Source organism: Chrysochloris asiatica, unplaced genomic scaffold, assembly GCF_000296735.1.
Source record: "Chrysochloris asiatica unplaced genomic scaffold, ChrAsi1.0 scaffold00548, whole genome shotgun sequence".
In the NCBI taxonomy this organism is placed as follows: Eukaryota; Metazoa; Chordata; class Mammalia; order Afrosoricida; family Chrysochloridae; genus Chrysochloris; species Chrysochloris asiatica.
The window spans coordinates 394,459-414,216 of NW_006409066.1; the positions used below are offsets into that span (position 1 = coordinate 394,459).

The 19,758-nt window shown below is 38.2% G+C and overlaps 1 protein-coding gene across 1 annotated transcript in view; it reads left to right on the forward strand.

The window, feature by feature from the left end:
* The window catches only part of LOC102834820 (HORMA domain-containing protein 2-like), an 82,887-nt gene extending 65,597 nt beyond the window's left edge, over positions 1–17,290 (forward strand). The window contains exons 5-9 of the mRNA XM_006877654.1: positions 5,117–5,137; positions 6,278–6,304; positions 10,922–10,989; positions 16,664–16,821; positions 16,992–17,290. Coding sequence (XP_006877716.1) covers positions 5,117–5,137; positions 6,278–6,304; positions 10,922–10,989; positions 16,664–16,821; positions 16,992–17,290 — 573 coding nt within the window. The remainder of the gene's footprint in view (positions 1–5,116; positions 5,138–6,277; positions 6,305–10,921; positions 10,990–16,663; positions 16,822–16,991) is intronic.
* The last annotated feature ends 2,468 nt before the right edge of the window (positions 17,291–19,758 follow it).

The window sequence follows — 19,758 nt, forward strand, 5'->3', positions numbered from 1 at the left end:
TGAAAGTGTCATGGACTGCCAAAAGAACCAATAGATCTATTTTGGAAGAAGTGCAGCCAGAGTGCTCCTTGGAGGCCAAGATGGCTAGGCTTCGTCTCTCATACTTTGGATACATTGTCTGGAGAGAGCAGTTGCTGGAGAAGGATGTCATGCTGGGTAAGGTGGAGGGTCAGAGAAAAAGAGGAAGACCACAACGAGATGGATCAGCCAGGTGACATCATTGATGGCATCAAGTGTGGTGGCGATAGTGAGGTTGGCCCAGGATCGGACATTGTTTCGTTCTACTGTGCATGTGGTCACTATGAGTTGGTTCCAACTCGATGGCACATGACAACAACAACAACAAGGAAGACTAATTAATAGCACTGATATTCAAATTCTACACCATCCACTAAAGCCAGAGATAATGAAATTGAAGAATTCTACCAGCTTCTTCAGACTTAAATTGACCAAATATGTAATCAAGATTTATCGATAATTACTGAAATTACTTACAATGGGAAGGTTGGAAAAAAAAGAGGAAGGATCCATAGTTGGAAAATATGATCTTGGTGATAAAAGTGATGCTGGAGATTGCATGATAGAATTTTGCAAAAAACAATGACTTATTCATTGTAAATACCTTTTTTAAAACAACCTCACCAGATGGCATACACAGGCATCAAACTGAGTATATCTGCAGGAAGAGACAGTGTAAAAGTTCTATCAGCCAAAACATCATCAGCCAAAATAAGGTCAGGGGCTGACTGTGGAACAGATCTTCAATTGCAAGTTCAGGCTGAAGCTGAAGAAAATTAAAACAAGTCCACAAGAGCCAAAATATGACCTTGAACATGTTGTTGTTAAGTGCCATCCAGTTGGTTCCAATCTATAGAGACCCTTATAGGGTTTCCAAGGAGCAGCTGCCCACTTTGTGCTTCAAACCAACTTTGCAGTCCCATGCTTTAACCCACAGCACCACACCTTGAACATATTCCACCTGCATTTAGAGACCAACAACAGAATTGGTGCATTTGTATGACCCAAAACCAGAAGAGTTGTGACATGACATCAAGAACATCATACAGGAAAAAAGCAAAAATTCATGAAAAAGACAGGAAAGAAAGAAAAGACCAAAATGACTGTCAGGAGAGACTCTGAAACTTGCTCTCCAGCATAGCGATGTTAAAGTAAATGGAAGAGATGAGGAAGTAAAAGAGCTGAGCAGAAAATTTCAAAGGGCACATCAGAAAACAAAGTAAAGTATTATAATGAAATGTACAAAGACCTGGAGATAGAAAAGCAAAAGGGAAGGACATGCTTAGTTTTTCTCAAGCTGAAAGAACTGAGGAGAAAATTCAAGCCTTAAGCTGCAAACTGAAGGATTCTATGGACAAAATACTGAATGATACAGAAAACATCAAAAGCCGATAGAAGTTATACACACAGTCACTAGCAAAAAGAAATGGTCTTTGTTCAACCATTTCAAAAGCAGCATATACATGGTACTAAAGGAAGAAGTCCAAACTGCACTGAAGGCATTGACCATGCTGCAGGAATTGATGGGATACAAATTGAACTCTTTCAAGAAACAGATGAAGCACTGAAGGTGCTCACTCACCTATGCCAAGGAATTTGTAAGACAACTACCCAACTAATTGATTGGAAGAGATCCATATTTGTGCCCATTCCAAAGAGTGGTGACTCAACAGAATTTGGATATCATGAAGCAATATCATTGATATCACATGCAAGTAAAATTTTGATGAAGAGAATTAAAAAATGGCTGTGATAGTACATGAATAGGGAGCTGCCAGAAATTTAAGCTGGATTCAGAAGAGGATATGGAATGAAGATCCAAAATGGATCTTGCCTGAAAGCAGAGAATACTAGAAAGATGTTTGTGCTTTACTGACTATGCACAGGCATTTGACTGTGTGGATCATGACAAGCTATAGACAACATTGCAAAGAATGGGTATTCCAGAACACTTAATTGTGTTAATGAAGAACCTATACATAGACCTGGAGGCTTCATAGTTTGAACAGAAAAGGGGATACTGAATGGTTCAAAATCAGGAAAGATGTGTGCTATGGTTGTATTTTGTCACCATAATTATTCAGTCTATATGCTGAGAAGCACGATTATATTTAGAAGAACATGTTATCAGATTTGGAGGAATACTTATTAACAACCTGCGATATGCAGATGATAATATGCTTGCTGAAAGCAAAGAGGACTAACTTGTCTCCTCAGTTCTATTCTTTATCCCCCACCAACCCACTGTCTCCATAACATTCCTTAAGAAGCATAAGTCTGATCATGTTACACCTTTGTCTAAAAATCTCCACTGGTTTTAAAAGAAAATCCCCCTACCCTACTGCATTTAGGAGTCTTGGTGTGGTGCTGTAGGATAAACACTGATCTACAAACCCCACAGCCATTCCTCAGAAATCCTATATAAGGTTGCTATGAGTTGAAACTACTTTGACTAGCACTTAAAGACAACAAACCCACAGCCTTTACCTGGCTAACTCCAATTTATTGGAGAGAGAGAGACAGAGAGAGACACTCCTAGTGTGGCACTGTAGAATAAGCACTTGACTGACAACCACAAGATCTGCAGGTTAAACATACCAGGCATTCCTCAGAAATCTCCTACAGGGTTGCTATGAGTCAAAACTGACTCAACGGCACTTAACAAGAACAATATATATATATTTCAAATGTACACCAAACACACACATCTCATTAAGCTGGGATGGTAGCTGCAAGGTTGGCAGTTCAAACCCACCAGCCACTCTCAGAACTTATGATTTGGAACTGACTCCAGGGCACACAACAAGCAACATATATACAAGGGGGCTTTGACAGTTTATAGAAAAAATTCTATTATCTTTTCATTCCATTTTTACATGAACAAGAAACTCCCTCATCTAAACACACACATATACGGAGATTGATTTTATGTACATACAAGGGTAAGCTAAAAAAAATTGCTACTGGACTTCATCATGGCATCATTGATGATTTCTCTTACCTGGGTAATCTGGTTTGTCTTGTTTTTACTCTTGTTTAAACTTAATAAAGTTTCTAATACGTTTTTCAAAAGTATTGCTACAAAATCATAGAAATCTTTGCTTAACAAAAAAAATTTTAAATGTGAATCTATTGTTTCTTGGCATATCTTCCATCTACACTTCTGAAGCCTAGTAAGCTCCAGTGATCATCCTGTGTCCTTCAAGAAAATATATCAAGATTATCCCTTGGGAATCCCCAAAAACAGTAGTCATAACCTTCTGAGCTGGCCCAGAAGATCATCTCAGAAGTCGGTGTTTTGAATGGGACTTATTTTTTTAACGCACCCTATTGAGACTAAAGGAGCTCTGGTAGCATAGTGGTTATGAGTCAGGCTGCTAACCTTAAGGTCAGCAGTTCAGAAATACCAGCTGTTCACAGGAGAAAGATGAGGCTTTCTGCTTCTGTAAAAACTTACAACCTTGGAAACTGACTCCAAAGTATACAACTAGCATCACCACCAGTACCACCACTGAGACTAAGACAAGTGTTATTACTGAGAGCGTTTGTCTGCTGCCATCCACTGGTCTCAGAGATGTGTTGAAACTCATTTTGTTGGAATAAACTCATATATGTATGAACTGGAACCCTAGTAACAATACTTTCTCATATATGTGTGTGTGTGTGTGTATATATGTGTATATATATATTTCATCACTCTTAAATACAGAGAGAACATGTTTATTATATTAGTGTATATAAACAGAGTCCAAGGGTTTTATGGAGTCCTGGTGTGGCGCTGTGGGTTAATGCAATGGACAGCAAGGTCGGTTTAAAGTGCAAAGGTGGTGGGTGGTTCAAGCTCACCAGCTGCTCCTTGGAAACCTAATACAGGGTTTCTATGAGTTGAAACCAACTCCACAGCACTTAATAACACCAAGGGTTTTATAGACAGTATATAAGGCTTTAAAATAAAAATATGTTTAAAAGGAACACATTTATGAGATACTTTGGATACATTTAATTTTTAGTAATAATTATTTTGTTAATCTTATTCTTCGAAGCTAGAATATAACTTTTTTGTGTGTGAATTGTGGGGGTTTACATGGGAGAACATCAATTTTACATTCATCCTATCATATTTTGTTTCATTGCAATGATTACAATCTCCTCCATGCATCATCAAACAACTAAAGGGTACACCCCACAGGCCTGCTCCCTGGCTGTCAGCACACAGCCCTTCTCCCTCCCTGAGTCCATTGTCCCCAGTCGCGCCATCTGTCCACGTTATCGTCTCGTCATCATCTCTGCTTCCATATCCGGAGTCACTGCTTCTCTGGGTAGGGTCCTGCACTCCGCTCTTCTCACTTGATGGTCCCAGGGACCTCCACTCCTGGACTGCAAAATCAATCACTTCCCTCCTTTTGTTACAAAATATCTACCTTTACATTTCCGACCCTCACAGTCTTGATAGCAATTATTCACTATTATACCACATGAGTCTTATCCCTATTGCCTTTTATTAGCCCCGCCCAGACATATTGGAAACCATAGAATATAACTTTGAGAGAGTGGGGACAATTAACTTTTTTTTAAATCCCTCCCCTTCCCAGCCCATGGATGGTGGAAATGGTAAGGCTGTACTACTAACCCAAAGGTTGGTGGTTCCATCCCATCGAGAAGCACCTCAGAAGACAGGCCTGGCAATCTACTTCCAGAAGGTCACAGCCTTGCTCCTATGGAGCAGTTAGTTCTACTCTGTATGTACATAAGGAAATGGATTCTATGGCAGCTAACAACCTTACCAACAGAGACCTGTGTATATAATAGGCGCTCGCTTGAATGAATGAATGATTAGTATACCTTTGACAGTCTGAATATTTTTTCTCCTTCAAATCTTTGGAAACTTACTAGAATTTCATTTTAAATGCCATTGAGTCAGTTCTGACTCATAGTGCCGAACCATAGTTTCTGAGGAGCTGCTGGTGGATTTGAACTGACAACCTTATAGTTCACAGTCCACTGATGATCCTACAGTGCTACACTAGGAGTCCCTATTGAAAATAACAATTATGTAGATATAAGTATATAATACTAATATTTTTCTTTTCTCTTGAAGCTCCACATGGCAGTTCTTATAGTAAGTATGCATTTAAATACTCAAGCCTCTGTCTCTATTTCATTGTCTTTTGGGAAGTGAACCATTAAAACAGTACTTTTCTTCCTTTTCTCTGTCATTCTCTTTTTATCTTATAACATTTTTTTTTTTTTTTTTAGTGGGGGGAGTATCTATCAGAGATCTTAGGCGTATTGGTGGTGCAATTGGCTAAGTATTGGGCTGCTAATCTCAAGGTGGCAGTTCAAAGCCTCTAATTACTCCATGGGAGAAAGATACTCCCAGAAACCCTAAGTCACTATGAGTTGGAATCAACTTGATGGTAGTAGGTTTAGGTTTATCAGAAATTTTAATAAGAATAAAAGTCTATATATTTCTTTAGTATATATATTGCCATGGGAAGTATATTGCTATGTTGTTGTTATTAAGTACTGTCAAGTTGGTTCCAACTCATAGTGACTCTGAATAGGATTTCCCAGGAGTGGCTGGTGAGATTGAACCATCAATCTTGAGATTCAAAGTGACCGTGCAGTCCAGTGCTTTATCCTACAAGTATCACTTACCACTCCATGTTTATTATAATACTGGATTTATCTGCTGGTTCTCAGGATATCATTGTTTAAATTACTCTGTAAACTCAGAAGTTTTGTGGGCTAACCTCTGGATATAACAGACGATATATGTAAAGAATAGGAAAAAAAAATGAGAACGATACCATTAAAAGTCTGAGATGTTTATTTAAAATATTTTAAATCATAGTAAATTATTTAGAATTTATTTGTATCTCAGTCACAATGGTAAAAGCCTGGTTGTCAATTCCCTTGTATTCATTGTTCACAGAACATATATTCTCTGTGTTCACCAAAGAAGCCCTGGTGTGGTGTTGTATGATAAGTACTGGACTACTAACTGCAAGGTCGGTGGTTCAAACCCACCAGCTACTGCTCAGAAATTCTATACTGAATCCCTCTGAGTTGGAACCGACTCAGCATTACTTAACAACAACAATATTCACAAAATAAGAGCTTATCTTGTCTCTAGCTTGATAAAATATGAATATGTATAAATTTCAGCACTGAATAGAACATAACAGAAAAATGTATTCTGTGAAAAGTAACATAGTAAGTTTCAGAAATTAAATGCTGTTTATTTTCCCTTAAACAGCTTTACACAACTCCCAATGAACCTGAGGTAAGAACATACACAGAGGAGTGAGCAGTATATGGATATTATATTTGACTATGTTTACCTGTGGTTACGAATCGGGCTGCGAGCCGCAAGGTCAGCAGTTCGAAACTACCAGCTCTTCTGCAGGAGAAAGATGAGGCTTTCTGCTCCCGTAAAGATTTCCAGCCTCGGAAACCCTGTACAGGGTCGCTGTGAGTCGGAACCAACTCCACGGCATATAACAACAACATGTTTACCTGAGTTGAAGTTATAGACATTATGAGCAGAGTAACTCAGTGAGCTCTTTCAATATGTGTGTGTGTGTTTTTCTATAAACTTGGCACATTCTTTTTGTTTTTTAATGTTTTATTGTGAATTATGTGATAGTTTACATGTGAGAACATTAGTTTTACATTCATCCTATCATATATCATTTCATTGCCATGGTTACAATCCCCTCCATGCATCATCAACCAACCAAAGGGTATACACTACAAGAAACTTGGTACATTCTTGATTAGAACATTTTCAAAACCTGCAGAGTCGAATTTATCCTGTTTCCTAACACGTTGACATTAAAAATCTCTGCTTGCTTATTTATTTTAGTTGATTCTGAATCCTTAATGCTATGGTCTTTTGGAAGAGTAAATGAGATATGTGCCATAATTCTATTTTTTTTTCCTGTTTTTGCCAATGAAATTCTCCCCTTATTGACTGCCACCATGGATTGAACTGTGTTCCCCCTAAATGTGTTAACTTGGCTGGGCCATGATTCACAGTGGCTTGCCTGTTACATAATGATGTAATTTGGCAATTTTGTTAATGGTATAATCATCTCTCATAATGTTACCTGATGTGATCAGCCAATCAATCAGTTGTAAGGGAGTTAAGGTGGGATTATGGATAACAAAGGTAATTCTAGTGAGGGTTCAGAATGAAGTGAGGAGAGCTGTGACATAGAGATGACATAGATCATGAGAAGCAGTGACAGAGAAATGGCAGCAACAGAACCAGGAGGCTGTGTGAGACAGTGTGGGAATTGACCCATGGAGCAAGAGATCTGAATGCCTTTGGACTGGAGACTTCTTGGCAGAGGAGGGTGCTTCTGGGTACTTCTCAGCAGAGGTATGCTTGCCAACCCATGGAGCAAGAGAGCTGAGAAGCTTTGTTCCTATTCTGTATCAGTTTACTAGGGCTGCCATGCAAAGTACCACAGATTGGGTGGATAATAAAAACAAATTTATTGTTGCACAGGTTTGAAGGTTAGTATTGTGAATTCAGAATGTTGAAAGGGATATATTCTCTCTGAAAGCTGTAGGATAAGATCCATTTTTCTCTATAAGTGTCTGGTAGGACCAAGCATACCTTGGCTTAATGCCTCAGCATAGTTTCTTTCTCATGACCAGCTTCCCTCCATCTGTCTCTCTATGTCTCTTCCTCTCTTTTACAAGGATGCCCCTTATATTACACTAAGACCCATCTTAGTCCAGAATTTCCAGATGAGGTCATTGGCAATCTTTCCACTGTCTGTCTCTGTGTGTCTCTTTTATAAGAACACTATTTAGATTAAATTATAACCCACCCTACTCACTGTGGGTTACTGCGCTGGACTGCAAAGTCATTTGAACCACAAGGTTGGCAGTTCAAGCTCACCAGCTGCTACTCAGAAACCCTATAAAGGGTTGCTAGGGTCAGACCATCAACACTCATGGAAGCAGCAGCCAAGAAATCAAATGACGTATTGCATTAGGCAAATCTGCTGCACAAGACCTTTTTAGTGTTGAAGAGCAAAGATGTCAGTTTGAGGACTAAGGTACGCCTGCCCCAAGCCATGGTATTTTCAATAACCATGCATGCGAAATTGAACAGTGAATAAGGAAGATCATAGAAGAATTGATGCATTTGAGTTATGGTGTTGGAGGAGAATATTGAAAGTGCTATGGGCTGCCAAAAGAACAAACAGGTCTGTGTTGAAAGAACTACAACCAGAGTGCTCCTTGGAGGCCAGGATGGCCATACTTAGTCTTTCATACTTCGGACCTATTGTCAGGAGGGACCAGTTACTAGTAGGGTGGAGGATCAAAGAAAAAGGAAGATCCCCAGGGAAATGGATGGGCAAAATGGCAGCATTAATGGGCTCAAGCATGGCTACAATGGTGAGGTTAGACCAGGACTGGGCAGTGTTGTGTTGTACATAGGGTTGCTATGAGTCAGTACCAACTCAATGGCACCTAACAACAACAACAACAACAACAACAACAACAACAACAACAACAACAACAATGGGTCAGAACTGACTTGACAGCACTTAGCAGTAACAACTCCTGAACGGGTGTCCTGGTGTGGTGCTATAGGATAAGGAAGCACAAGGTCGGTGGTTCAAATTCACCAATCGCTCCTTAGAAAACTTATAAAGATGGAACTGACTAGATGACACTTAACAACAACTACTCCTCAATTACCTCCTGTTAACTGATAACATCATTAAAAACCCTGTTCCCAAACTAGGTTACTGGCCATCTTCCCTTTGTCTGTCTCTCGATGTCTCTTCATCTTTCTTACAAGATGATATAATTTATTCAATTTAGACTAGGGCCCACCCTACCCCAAATTGGTCTCATTAGTCATATAGATGCTATTTCCAAATGAGGTACTATAGGTTAAGACTTCAGTGTATCTTTTTGTAGAACACACAACTCAATCCATAACACATCCTTAAAACACTTCAATATCTTATGGTTCACTTAAAATAATATCCAAACCTCTTCCTGGGTCTAGCAAAGCCACAAAGACTCCTCTACAACCTTTCCTATTACAGTCTCCTCCTTGTTCACTAATCTCCAACCATGTGGCCTCCTTTCTAATCCTGTAACAGACCAAGTCTGTGAGAACTTTTGCATTGCTGTTTCCAGTTTACTATCCTCCCCCCTCCCCACCCAGACCCCCTCATTCTGCACAAGGCTTAGTTCAAATGTCATCTCTTTAGAGAGACCTTCCTCAGCTCTTTCAAACCAAATCTGCACCCCTCCCCTTCATGCATTTTCTCTCACAATATTTGCTTAATAGTGTTCAAGGCATTTATCACAATCTTAAATTGTTCTGTTGGTTACTTATTTATTGACTATCTCCCTTACTGTGAGAAATACTTCTGGGGTGGTCCATCTTCAGATCTGAGGGGAGTCTTGGGAGGTAGCAGGATAGCATAACAAAAGGAGCTCAGGGGAGGGGAAGAAATAGTTTGACTAGAAAACAGGAACTGGGGGAGGGGCTTTCTCCAGGCAGGGAAATAAAACTCTTTGTGACCCAGCCATGTGGTACATTTTCCTTTGTCTACTGGAGTCCTGCTGTGGCACTGTGGGTTAATGTGCCAGACTGCAAAGCCATTTGAACTGCAGCACCATCAGTTTAAGCTCACCAGCTACTCCTTGGAAACCCTGTACAGGGTCGCTATGAGTCGGAACTGACTTGATGGCACTTCACAACATAACAATAAACTAGGTTGGGCATCCATTTTTGCAAAATCAAATAAAGAAAACCTCACTCTGATTAAAATTAGTACAGATTGGATTTCTCCAGTGTTTATTGGTAAGCGCTTGTGGTAACTCATGTTAGAAATGAATCCCGATGTCACATAAAAGACACTCGGTGAGACTAAACTACCTTGGCAAAGTAAAATTTACTCTTGCAAGAGGGTGCCCACTCGGTGTGCTCGCTAGCCTGTTCGTGTATGTACAGCTATGCTCACGCACCCTCTTGCAAGAATAAATTTTACTTTGCCAAGGTAGTTTAGTCTCACCAAGTGTCTTTTATGCGACATCGGGATTCATTTCTAACACTCATCATAACCAAGAGAAACTGAGGCAGTATCTAGAGTATCAACAACGTTCCTCCCACCCACTTCACTGTATGCACCAGAAAAATGGAGACCTCTTCTTTCATATTTATCATTGGGACTCCAGTGCTTGGCACAAAGTAGGTGTTCAGTAAATATTTGTCATAAAATGAATGTTTTTTTCAATTGGTCCCACTGTTGTTTACTTACATTGCGCCAGATACTTGACTCTATGCATTAGTTTCTCCAGCTGTAAAATGGTAGTGGTAGTATTTGCCATCTAACTAATTTTTATTGTGGAGGAGAAAATTACTTTTATATTTGGAAGTATTATTTCTGAATAATGAAATACTGAAAAACAATATATAGAAAGTATAGTAGGGATACAATGAAAACATTCCTTATCAGATGAGATTCTGGATTTATGTATTTTTTAAAATAATAGTTTGACTGAATGTTTACAGAATAGTTTCCCATTCAACAATTCATATGTATTTTATTTGGTGACATTGGAAGTAATCCCTTCAATGTAACAACACTCTTCCCACTTCTCTGGATTCCCTTTTCCAATCATCCTCCTTTCCTGCCCCTTCCTGTCTTTTGTTTTGGAGTAAATTCTGCCCTTTTGGTTTTCTGAAGTTGAATGTCCCTCACTTTATGTTGCTGTTGTTAAGTGCCTTGAATAGGTCCTCACTTTATAGCCACTTAACAACAACAACAAATTGTTTGGCTGGAAGTCTATCTCTGGGGGTGAGTTCAGGCTTAAGCTTTAAAGTAATTTCTTTTTCTATTCCTTTTGATGCTTCTAGGAAGTGACTGAGCTATACCAGTTCAAATTCAAATATACAAGAGAAGGAGCCATTATGGATTTTGACAGGTAGAATCTAACTTTTAAAAATGAACATGACAAATATGTGGGGTTGAGGTAAATATAAGCTTCTTGAAGCCAGAGCTATGTCTTGAACTTCTTTCACAACTTCCTTACCAACTCTTCTGAAAACAATTATAATAAAAAGGGACAATAATACATTTTAAAATATCTGACATCCGGGGATGAAGTTAATAGGAGTAAAGGCTTTCTTCTCTCCTTTTCTTCAAAGGTGGTGTTTGTAGTTTCTAATGCAAGTTTAGTGGTTAAGAGTTCCAAATGCCAAGGCAGAGATATCAGTGATCCCTGACTCTGACTATTGAACCAAGCTAAAAACCCACCACTATCAAGTCAATTTCAACTCATAGCAACCCTGGAGGACTGCTCCTGAGGTTTTTGATGCTGTAATTCTTTACAGGAGCAACCAGCCTTATCTTTCTCTCACAGAGTGGCTGGTGGGTTTTTGAACCATGAATCTTGCAGTTTACAGCCCAATGATTAACCCACTGTGTCACCAGAGCAGTGACAATTTTTGGTCATATAACTTTGAATAGATAACTCCACTTTCCTAAATATTAATGTTTTTATCTGCATTATGCCTCTAATAATAGTAACTATCTCATAGAGTCACTGTGATTATTAAATTATAATGTATATGTAAAGTTTTTGCCTATACCTGGCACCTCATAAACACTCAGTAAGTGGTACTCAGTTGTTGTTGTTCTTAAGTTGGTTCTGACACATTGTGATCCTGTATAGGGTTTCTTAGACTGTAAAGCTTTGTGGGAGCAGAAAGCCTCATCTTTCATGAATTACAGACCTTGTAGTTAGTAGCTCAGTACTCATCTTACAGGGTAGTGGTGATGATAGTGATAGTCTTTGGAGGTATAAAAGTAAAAGATATGTTAGTAAGCGGTCTACATGGTGCTGATTGGAGAATTTCATAAGACTCCACTAGCCCAAATCTTCTAAATTTCTATATCAAGACATTGATTTTCTCAGCCCTCAGTACAAATATTGCCAGGCATAGCTTAAGGTAGATTAAAGCCCTGAATTATGTGCCTTACAAACACAAGCAGTTTCATCTGCTTTCCCCAATTCTACAAATATAATTTTCTATGTGTGTATTATATGGAAATGGCTAGAAAGTACTGCATTTTCCTAACAACTCTGAAATTCTAAGCTGTCAATGGAGTAAGGATTAAGTAAAAAAGACAAGGACATTTTCAGCATAGTGGTTACGAATCGAGCTGTGAACTGCAAGGTCAGCAGTTCGAAACTATCAGCTGTTCCGTGGGAGAAAGATGAGGCTTTTGGCTCCCGTAAAGATTTACAGCCTCAGAAACCAAGGCATACAGGGTCCCTATGAGTTGGAACTGACTCCACGGCACATAACAACAACAACAACAACAACCCAGTACAGATGTTTTATTGAGATGCTATAGGATAAGCACTGGACTGCTAACTGCAAGGCTGGCAGTTCAAACCCACCAATCACTCCCTGGAGACCTGTTATTATGAGTTGGAACTGACTCGATGGTACTTAACAACAACAATAGCAACAACCATTATTAGATACTCTACCAAAAAGAACAGCACAACCATTTCAGGAGGTAACATATGATCAGGAACTGATGGTTTTGAAGGAAACAATATAAGCTGCACTGAAGGCATTGGCAAAAGACAAGGCTCCATGAATTAACAGGATACCAGTTGAGATGTTTCAACAAATTTGATGTAGTGCTCGAGGCACTCGTTTGTCTATTCGAAGAAATTGGGAAGACAGCTACCTGGCTAAGCAATTGGAAGAGATCCATATTTGTACCAAGTCAAAGAAAGATGACTCAATGGGACGTGAAAATCATCGACCAATATCATTAGTATCATATGCAAGTAAAATTTTTCTGTAGATAATTCATAAAGTGTTATAGCAGTCACCAGAAATTCAAGCCAGATTCAGGAAGATCATTACTGATGACAGAAGAATTTTGGCTGAAAGAGAATACAAAAAAAAATATGCTTACTTACATTTTATTTACTATGTGAAGACATTCAACTGTGTGGATCACAACAAATTATGGAAACTATTGGGGAGAATGGGTATTCCAGGACATGTAATTGTGCTCATAAGGAACCTGTACATAAACCAAAAACAGAACAAGGGATAGTGAGTAGTTTAAAATAAAGAAAGGTGTGTGTCATGGTTGTAAACTTTCACCATACTTATTCAAATTGTATGCTGAGCTGGACTATATGAAGAAGAAAGTTCCATCAGGGTTGGATGAAGACTTGTTAACAACCTGCAATATGCCAATGACACAACCTTGCTTGCTGAAAGTGAAGAGAACTTGAAGCACTGATGAAGATCAAAGACTGTCACCTCCAATATGCATTGTTGTTGTTGTTGTTGTTAAGTGCCATCCAGTCGGATCCGACCCATAGCGACCCTATACAGGGTTTCCAAAGAGCGACTGGTGAGCTTGAACCGCCGACCTTGCAGTTCAAACCAATATGCATTACACCTCAACATGAAGATATAAAAATCCTCACAAATTGACCAATAAACATAATGATAAATGGAGAAATCATTGAAGTTGTCAAGGATTTCATTTTAGTGGGTTCCACAGTTAACACCCATGGAAGCAGCAATGGTCAAAGGACATATTGCACTGGGCAAATCTGCTACAAAAGACCTCTTGAAAGTGCTAAAAAGCAGATGTCACTTTAAAGACTAAGGTGCACCTGACCCAAGCCATGTTTTTCAGTCACCTCATACATATGTAAAAGCTGGGTAATGAATAAGAAAACTGAAGAAGAATTGATGCCTTTGAATCATGGTGTTGCTTAAGAATAGTGACTATACTGTCATTTTTGAATAAGTACATCCAGGATGCACCTTAGAAGCAAGGATGGTGAAATTTCAGGTGTTAGGTACTTTGGACATATATTATCAAAGACAACCTGCTTGGTAAAGTAGAGGACCAGTGAAAAGAGAAAGTCCCTAATGAGATGTTTTGTTCCAGTGGCTGCAACAGTGGGCTCAGACATATCAACATTTGTGAGGATGGCACAGGACCAGGCAGTGTCTCTTTTTGTTGTAGGTAGAGGTGCTACAAGTTGCAAGTCACTCAATGACAGATAGCAGCAGCAGCATTTATTCCTCTCCCAGTGTTTTTTGGATGCAGTTTTCAAATCACAGATCAGTCAGAAGGCATAGAGACTTAAGTACAGCTAGCTGATGAGATGGAATATAAGTGGAGGAGGAAGGAAGAAGAGAAGTGAGACGTTCTGGAGCACTCAATTTATAGGTACTACTGCGCTGTAGGTTAATGTGCCAGACTGCAAATCCGTTTGAACTGAAATGTCGGTGGTTCAAGCTCACCAGCTGCTCCTTGGAAACCCTATACAGGGCCGGTATGGGTCAGAATCGACTTAAAGGCACTTAACAACAACAACAACTGAGATGAATGATGGAAGTGAAATGTGGCCTCAGCCTGTTTCTCCACTTTTAGCTCTGTCTCATCACTTACCATGAATTGAGAATTTCTCTTCAAGATTTAATTATCCTCTTATTTGTAAGACTTACTAGGAGTATGGAGAAGACACATTTAAGTTCTGGAAATGAGAATGTAAATGATATTAACTATCATTAGCTATCATCTCTATAGCCTGGATGGTGCAATAGTTAAGTGTTTGGGAAAGGTCGGCAGCTTGAACCCACCATTTGTACTATCGGAGAAAGATGTGGCAGTCTGTTTCAGGAAAGGTTTTCAGCCTTGGAAACCCTATGGGAAGGTTCTATTCTGCCCTTTAGAGTCGCTATGATTTGGAATCAACTTGACAGCAATGGGATTGATTTTTGTGGGGAAGAGGGATGGTGGTTGTTATAGCAGTTAATCAATTGTACAGCACTTTAAAATATATATGACCTCGAATAAAACAGCTGTCCTTTAACTCTATATAATTCAAACCTATGTGCTACTAACAATACTACAACCAGATTTATGAAGGCACATATTCCAAGAGGTAAGCACTAAAACTAAATTGGCCAAATCTTTCAGGTAGTAACTAGGAGAAAAGGTAATGCATATTACTATTTCCTAGAAACCAAAGATAGGTATTTGTTTAAATGATTCTTCACAGAAAATGACTTTGCCAACTCTTCCATAGTAAACAAAATTTCCTTTTTAGAGGAATGTAAGGGAATTCTGAATATGATTTTACTGATGTATACTGAAGGATCCCATTAGCTACAAGACTTTGTCCTTCATTCTGTTACCTCTGTTCAAATTGGTTAAATCAGGGTCATAAAGCTTTATTTTAATTTGCTCAAGGTTGGAAAATGAGATAATACATTCACCTAATAAATGTTTGTTTTTTGAATTTACACTGCTTCCAAAGAGTTAGAGGAAAATCCAATTATTCACTTAGGATTATTATTTTTTTCAATATTGAATGCTTATTATGCACAAGGCATTGTGAAAATATTCTTTCCTGGAAATCATTCTGTGAAACTAATTGGGAAAGAAAACTTTGGAGAAATAAAAACCTTATAGGATTGGAAGGCAATTTGGTCTAATATACATATTTATTCCTGAATTAATTCAATTCAACAGATGTTTATTGACTATTTACTGTCGCTAGGTATTATGGAGTTGAAGGATGCAGCCAATCACAATCTAGTTTGAAAGAGATAGTTATTCTAAGGGGTAAGGTGTGTTTTTCAGAGAATATTCCTTGAAGAGGTGACGCGTTGACTAGGTATTAAAGGATAAGTTCATTCGTAAGAGTCAAGAAGAGAAGTAGGAAACATATATTCCAAGCAAAGTGAACAGACTATGCAAATGCACATAGTGAGAGGAACCTGGACATTAACTGAAGTCGAAAGTGGAGGTGAGGGCAGGGCTGCTATGAAAGGCAAAGCACATACACCCTTCTCAAGCTTAATGGGTGGAGGTGATAGAATTTTAAGTGACGCTAGCAGATTTTCCTATTAGGAATATTATTTGGCCAGTGGTATAGAGAATGTTTTGCAGTGTTGACAAGAATGAAAATAGGAAGAACAGTTAGATAGACAGTGTTGAATTAATTAATCCATGTAAGAAGAGATAGCCAAATGGGAGAAAGACCCAGAACCATTGAAGAGGTGTGGAAATATTTGTAGGCTTATCTCACAAATGAACTAACTGACCTAAAGTGTCTAAATGACTTGACTGAGGTCATCCAGCTAATTAGCAGCAGAGCTAATATTAGTTACCAGGTCTCTTGATTTCAAATCCATTATGCTCACTATTGTGGGTGATGGTGGTGGTGGTTATTTGCCATGAAGTCAGTTCCAACTCACAGCGACTCTGTGCAAGATTTCCAAGGCTGTAAATCTTTACAGGAGCAGAAAGTCTCATTTTTCTCCGGCTCACTATTAGAGTATTTATGTTTGTAAATCAATTTTTTAAAAATCAGGTTATATTTAAAATGCCTTATGGGAACTTGCTACTATTATGTCCTTTTATACATGTTGAAAAAATTATGAACACTTCACTAATTTATACTCTAAAAATAGCCTGAAAAATGTTCTGATGTTTAATTTATATGTATTTGATCGTATAGTAAAGATTTTTGTGCTTTTTGGAATATATTGTCAATATTGTATATTATTGAATAATATGCTGTTTTTTCTCTGTAGTTATAGCAGCAGCACAAGCTTGAAAAGTGGAGCAAACAGTGAAGACATTAAGAAAGCTAGTGTTTTTTTGATCCGTAAATTGTATATGCTTATGCAGAACCTTGGACCTCTTCCTAATAATGTTCTACTTACTATGAAACTTCACTACTATAATGAGGGTAGGTAGAAACATCTAGTCAAATCTTTAAGTGCTGGACTAATATTTTATATAATAGAAGGATTTTGAAAGCAATTGGAAGTGATGTCTTTTGCTAAAAATGAAAGCTTAAACTGAGTTGCTCTATTGAAACATATTCTTGTATAGCTTTCTGCTCTTTTCGTTTTGCAGTGACCCCACGTGACTACCAACCTCCTGGTTTTAAAGAAGGGGTGAACTCACACATACTGCTGTTTGAAGGGGAGCCTGTCAACCTGCAAGTGGGATTGGTCTCCACTGGATTTCACAGCATGAAAGTAAAAGTCACAACTGAGGCCACCAGAGCGCCTAGTTTGGAGAAAAATCTCTTTCAGGAGAACAACACTACTGAGATCACCCATCAAGGCCTAGACTGTGATGAGGATGATGAGGAAGGCAACAATCAAGTAAGGCAAAGCTTACTGATCCTCTGTTGGTTCAGTCCAACATGATTAGCATTTTTAGTTTCTACCATGGTCATGCCACAGGGTCTAGTGGAATGTTCCAGGCATAAAAACTGAAACAGAACTAGCCCCTGAAATCAAGGTGTTTTTAGTTTAAAAAAGGTGTTGTTGTTAAGTGCTGTCGAGTTGTTTCTGACTCATAGCGACCCTGTATAGGATTTCTGAGGAGCAGTTGGTGAGTTTGAATGACCAACCTTGTGGTTAAAACGACCTTGAGGTCTAGTGCTTATCCTACAGTGCCACACCATGACCATCTTCAAAAAAATGGTGAACTTTGTTAAATTATCTATGACTAAGACTTTGAACTCTTTGCTTTCATACTTCTTCCATTGGAAACATAGAATTGAGTACATGCAAGGTCATTGCTGTACGTTAGGTTATTGTCTGAATAATAATGTTTACTGTAAGCCAAAATTATATTAAAAAATTTTTAGACAAAAAATTTTTAAGTTCTTATGCTTAGTGGAAGAAGCCCTGGTGGTGCAGTGGGTTAAATGTTGAACTGCTAACCACAAGATCAGTGGTTCAAACCTACCAGCCATTCTGTGGAACAAAGATGAGGCTGTCTGCTCCCATAAGACTTGAAGTCTTAGAAACCCAAAGGAGCGGTTCTTCTATTCTGTCCTATAGAGTCACTATGACTCAGAATTGAAAATACCATGATTTGGATGGCAGTGGGTTTGGATCTGGATTTTGCTGCTTATTTAGAAGGAATGCTATAAAATGTTCTCAGGAGATATTTTAAGATTATAATAGTTATTTGAGATACTTTGAGTTCTACTTAAAGACAGATACATGAACTAGGTAACCTTCTGAGATTCCTTTCAGTTCTTTAATTCTGTTATATTTAATATACATTGAAAAGAGGTCCTACTCTTACTTAAATTAATATAAATTATATAACCAACCAAACAACATTTTTTTTGGTAAGTACTTTTACAATGTCAGACATGATAATATCTTTTGATTTTGGTACTTCCTTCTGTTTCTATTCAAGAACCATATAGTTAATATAGAAAGGTAAATTAAGAAAAGAATGAGAATGTTTCAACTAGATTTTAATTTTTTAAAAATTTTAAGAGTTTCTCATCACTTGAAAAGAAAGCAGGACAACTTAAGAAGGGATGGTTCAGTTTATAGAATAAATATGACATGCTTGTTTTGGTGACAGGACCATCCTCTGGAACTTCCTATTCTATCATTTGCCACAACATCACCTTTCTTTGATCCATTTTGAGTTGATTTTTGCATTAGGTGTAAGGTAAGGTCCCAAGCATACATTTAGTAAAGTGATGAGGACTTGAAGCACTTACTGATGAGCATCGGCAACTACCACCTTCAGTATGGAATGTACCTTGATATAAATAAAAGAAAAAATCCTCACAACTGGACCAATAAACAATGTCCTGAAAAACAAATGAAATATTGAAGTTGTCAAAGATTTCATTTTACTTGGATCCACAATCAGCCCTTATGGAAGCAGCGGTCAAGAAATCAAATGATGTATTGCAATAAACAAATTTGCTGCAAAATATTTCCTTAAAGTATTAAAAACAAAGTTGTCATGTTTAGCACTAAGATGAATCTGACCCAAGTCAGTATTTTCAGTGTTTGTAGAATATTTAACAAGGTGAATCATATGCTGTTTCTAGTTGTTGAGTAGACTGTGACTCGTATTGACCTTATGTATAATAGAATGAAATGCCCACTCCTGCGCCCTCCCCATGATCCAAATTTGATGTTTGAGCCCATTGTTAAGGATATTATGTCAATTCATCTTTCATTTAAGGTTTTCCTCATTTTCAGTGACCCTCCACTTCACCAAACATTATGTATTTTTCTATCAATTGTCTTTCCTAACGACATGTTCACCATCCTCACTCCTAAGGAGCATTCAGGCTGTATTTATTTGAAGACTGATTTGTTCATTCTTTTGGCAGTCTGTGGTATATTTGATAATCTTCATAAACACCAAGGAGCCCTGGTGGCACAATAGATAAAGCATTGGATTGCTAGCTGCTAATCTCTAACAGAAAGGTTGGGGGTTTGAATCTACCAGCTGCTCCACAGGGAGAAGATGAGGCAGTTTGCTTAGAAACTCTATGGAGAAGTTCTGCTCTGTCCTATGGGGTCACTACTTGATGGCATTGAGTTTGATTTTGCCAAAGCAACAATTCAAGTCCATCAATTATTCTTCTATCTTCTTTTTTCTTTGTCCAACACTCACATACATATGAGGTCAAGAGCACCATAAAGTGATAGCTTTGCTTTTAAGAATTTTTAAGAGGTCCTTTGCAGCATTTTTTTTTTTTTCATAAATGTTTTATTGTGAATTATATGATAGTTTACCTGGGAGAACATTAGTTTTACATTCATTTCATTGCCATGGTTCCAGTACCCTCCATGCATCATCAACCAACCAAAGGGTATACACTGCAAGCCTGCCCCCTACACTA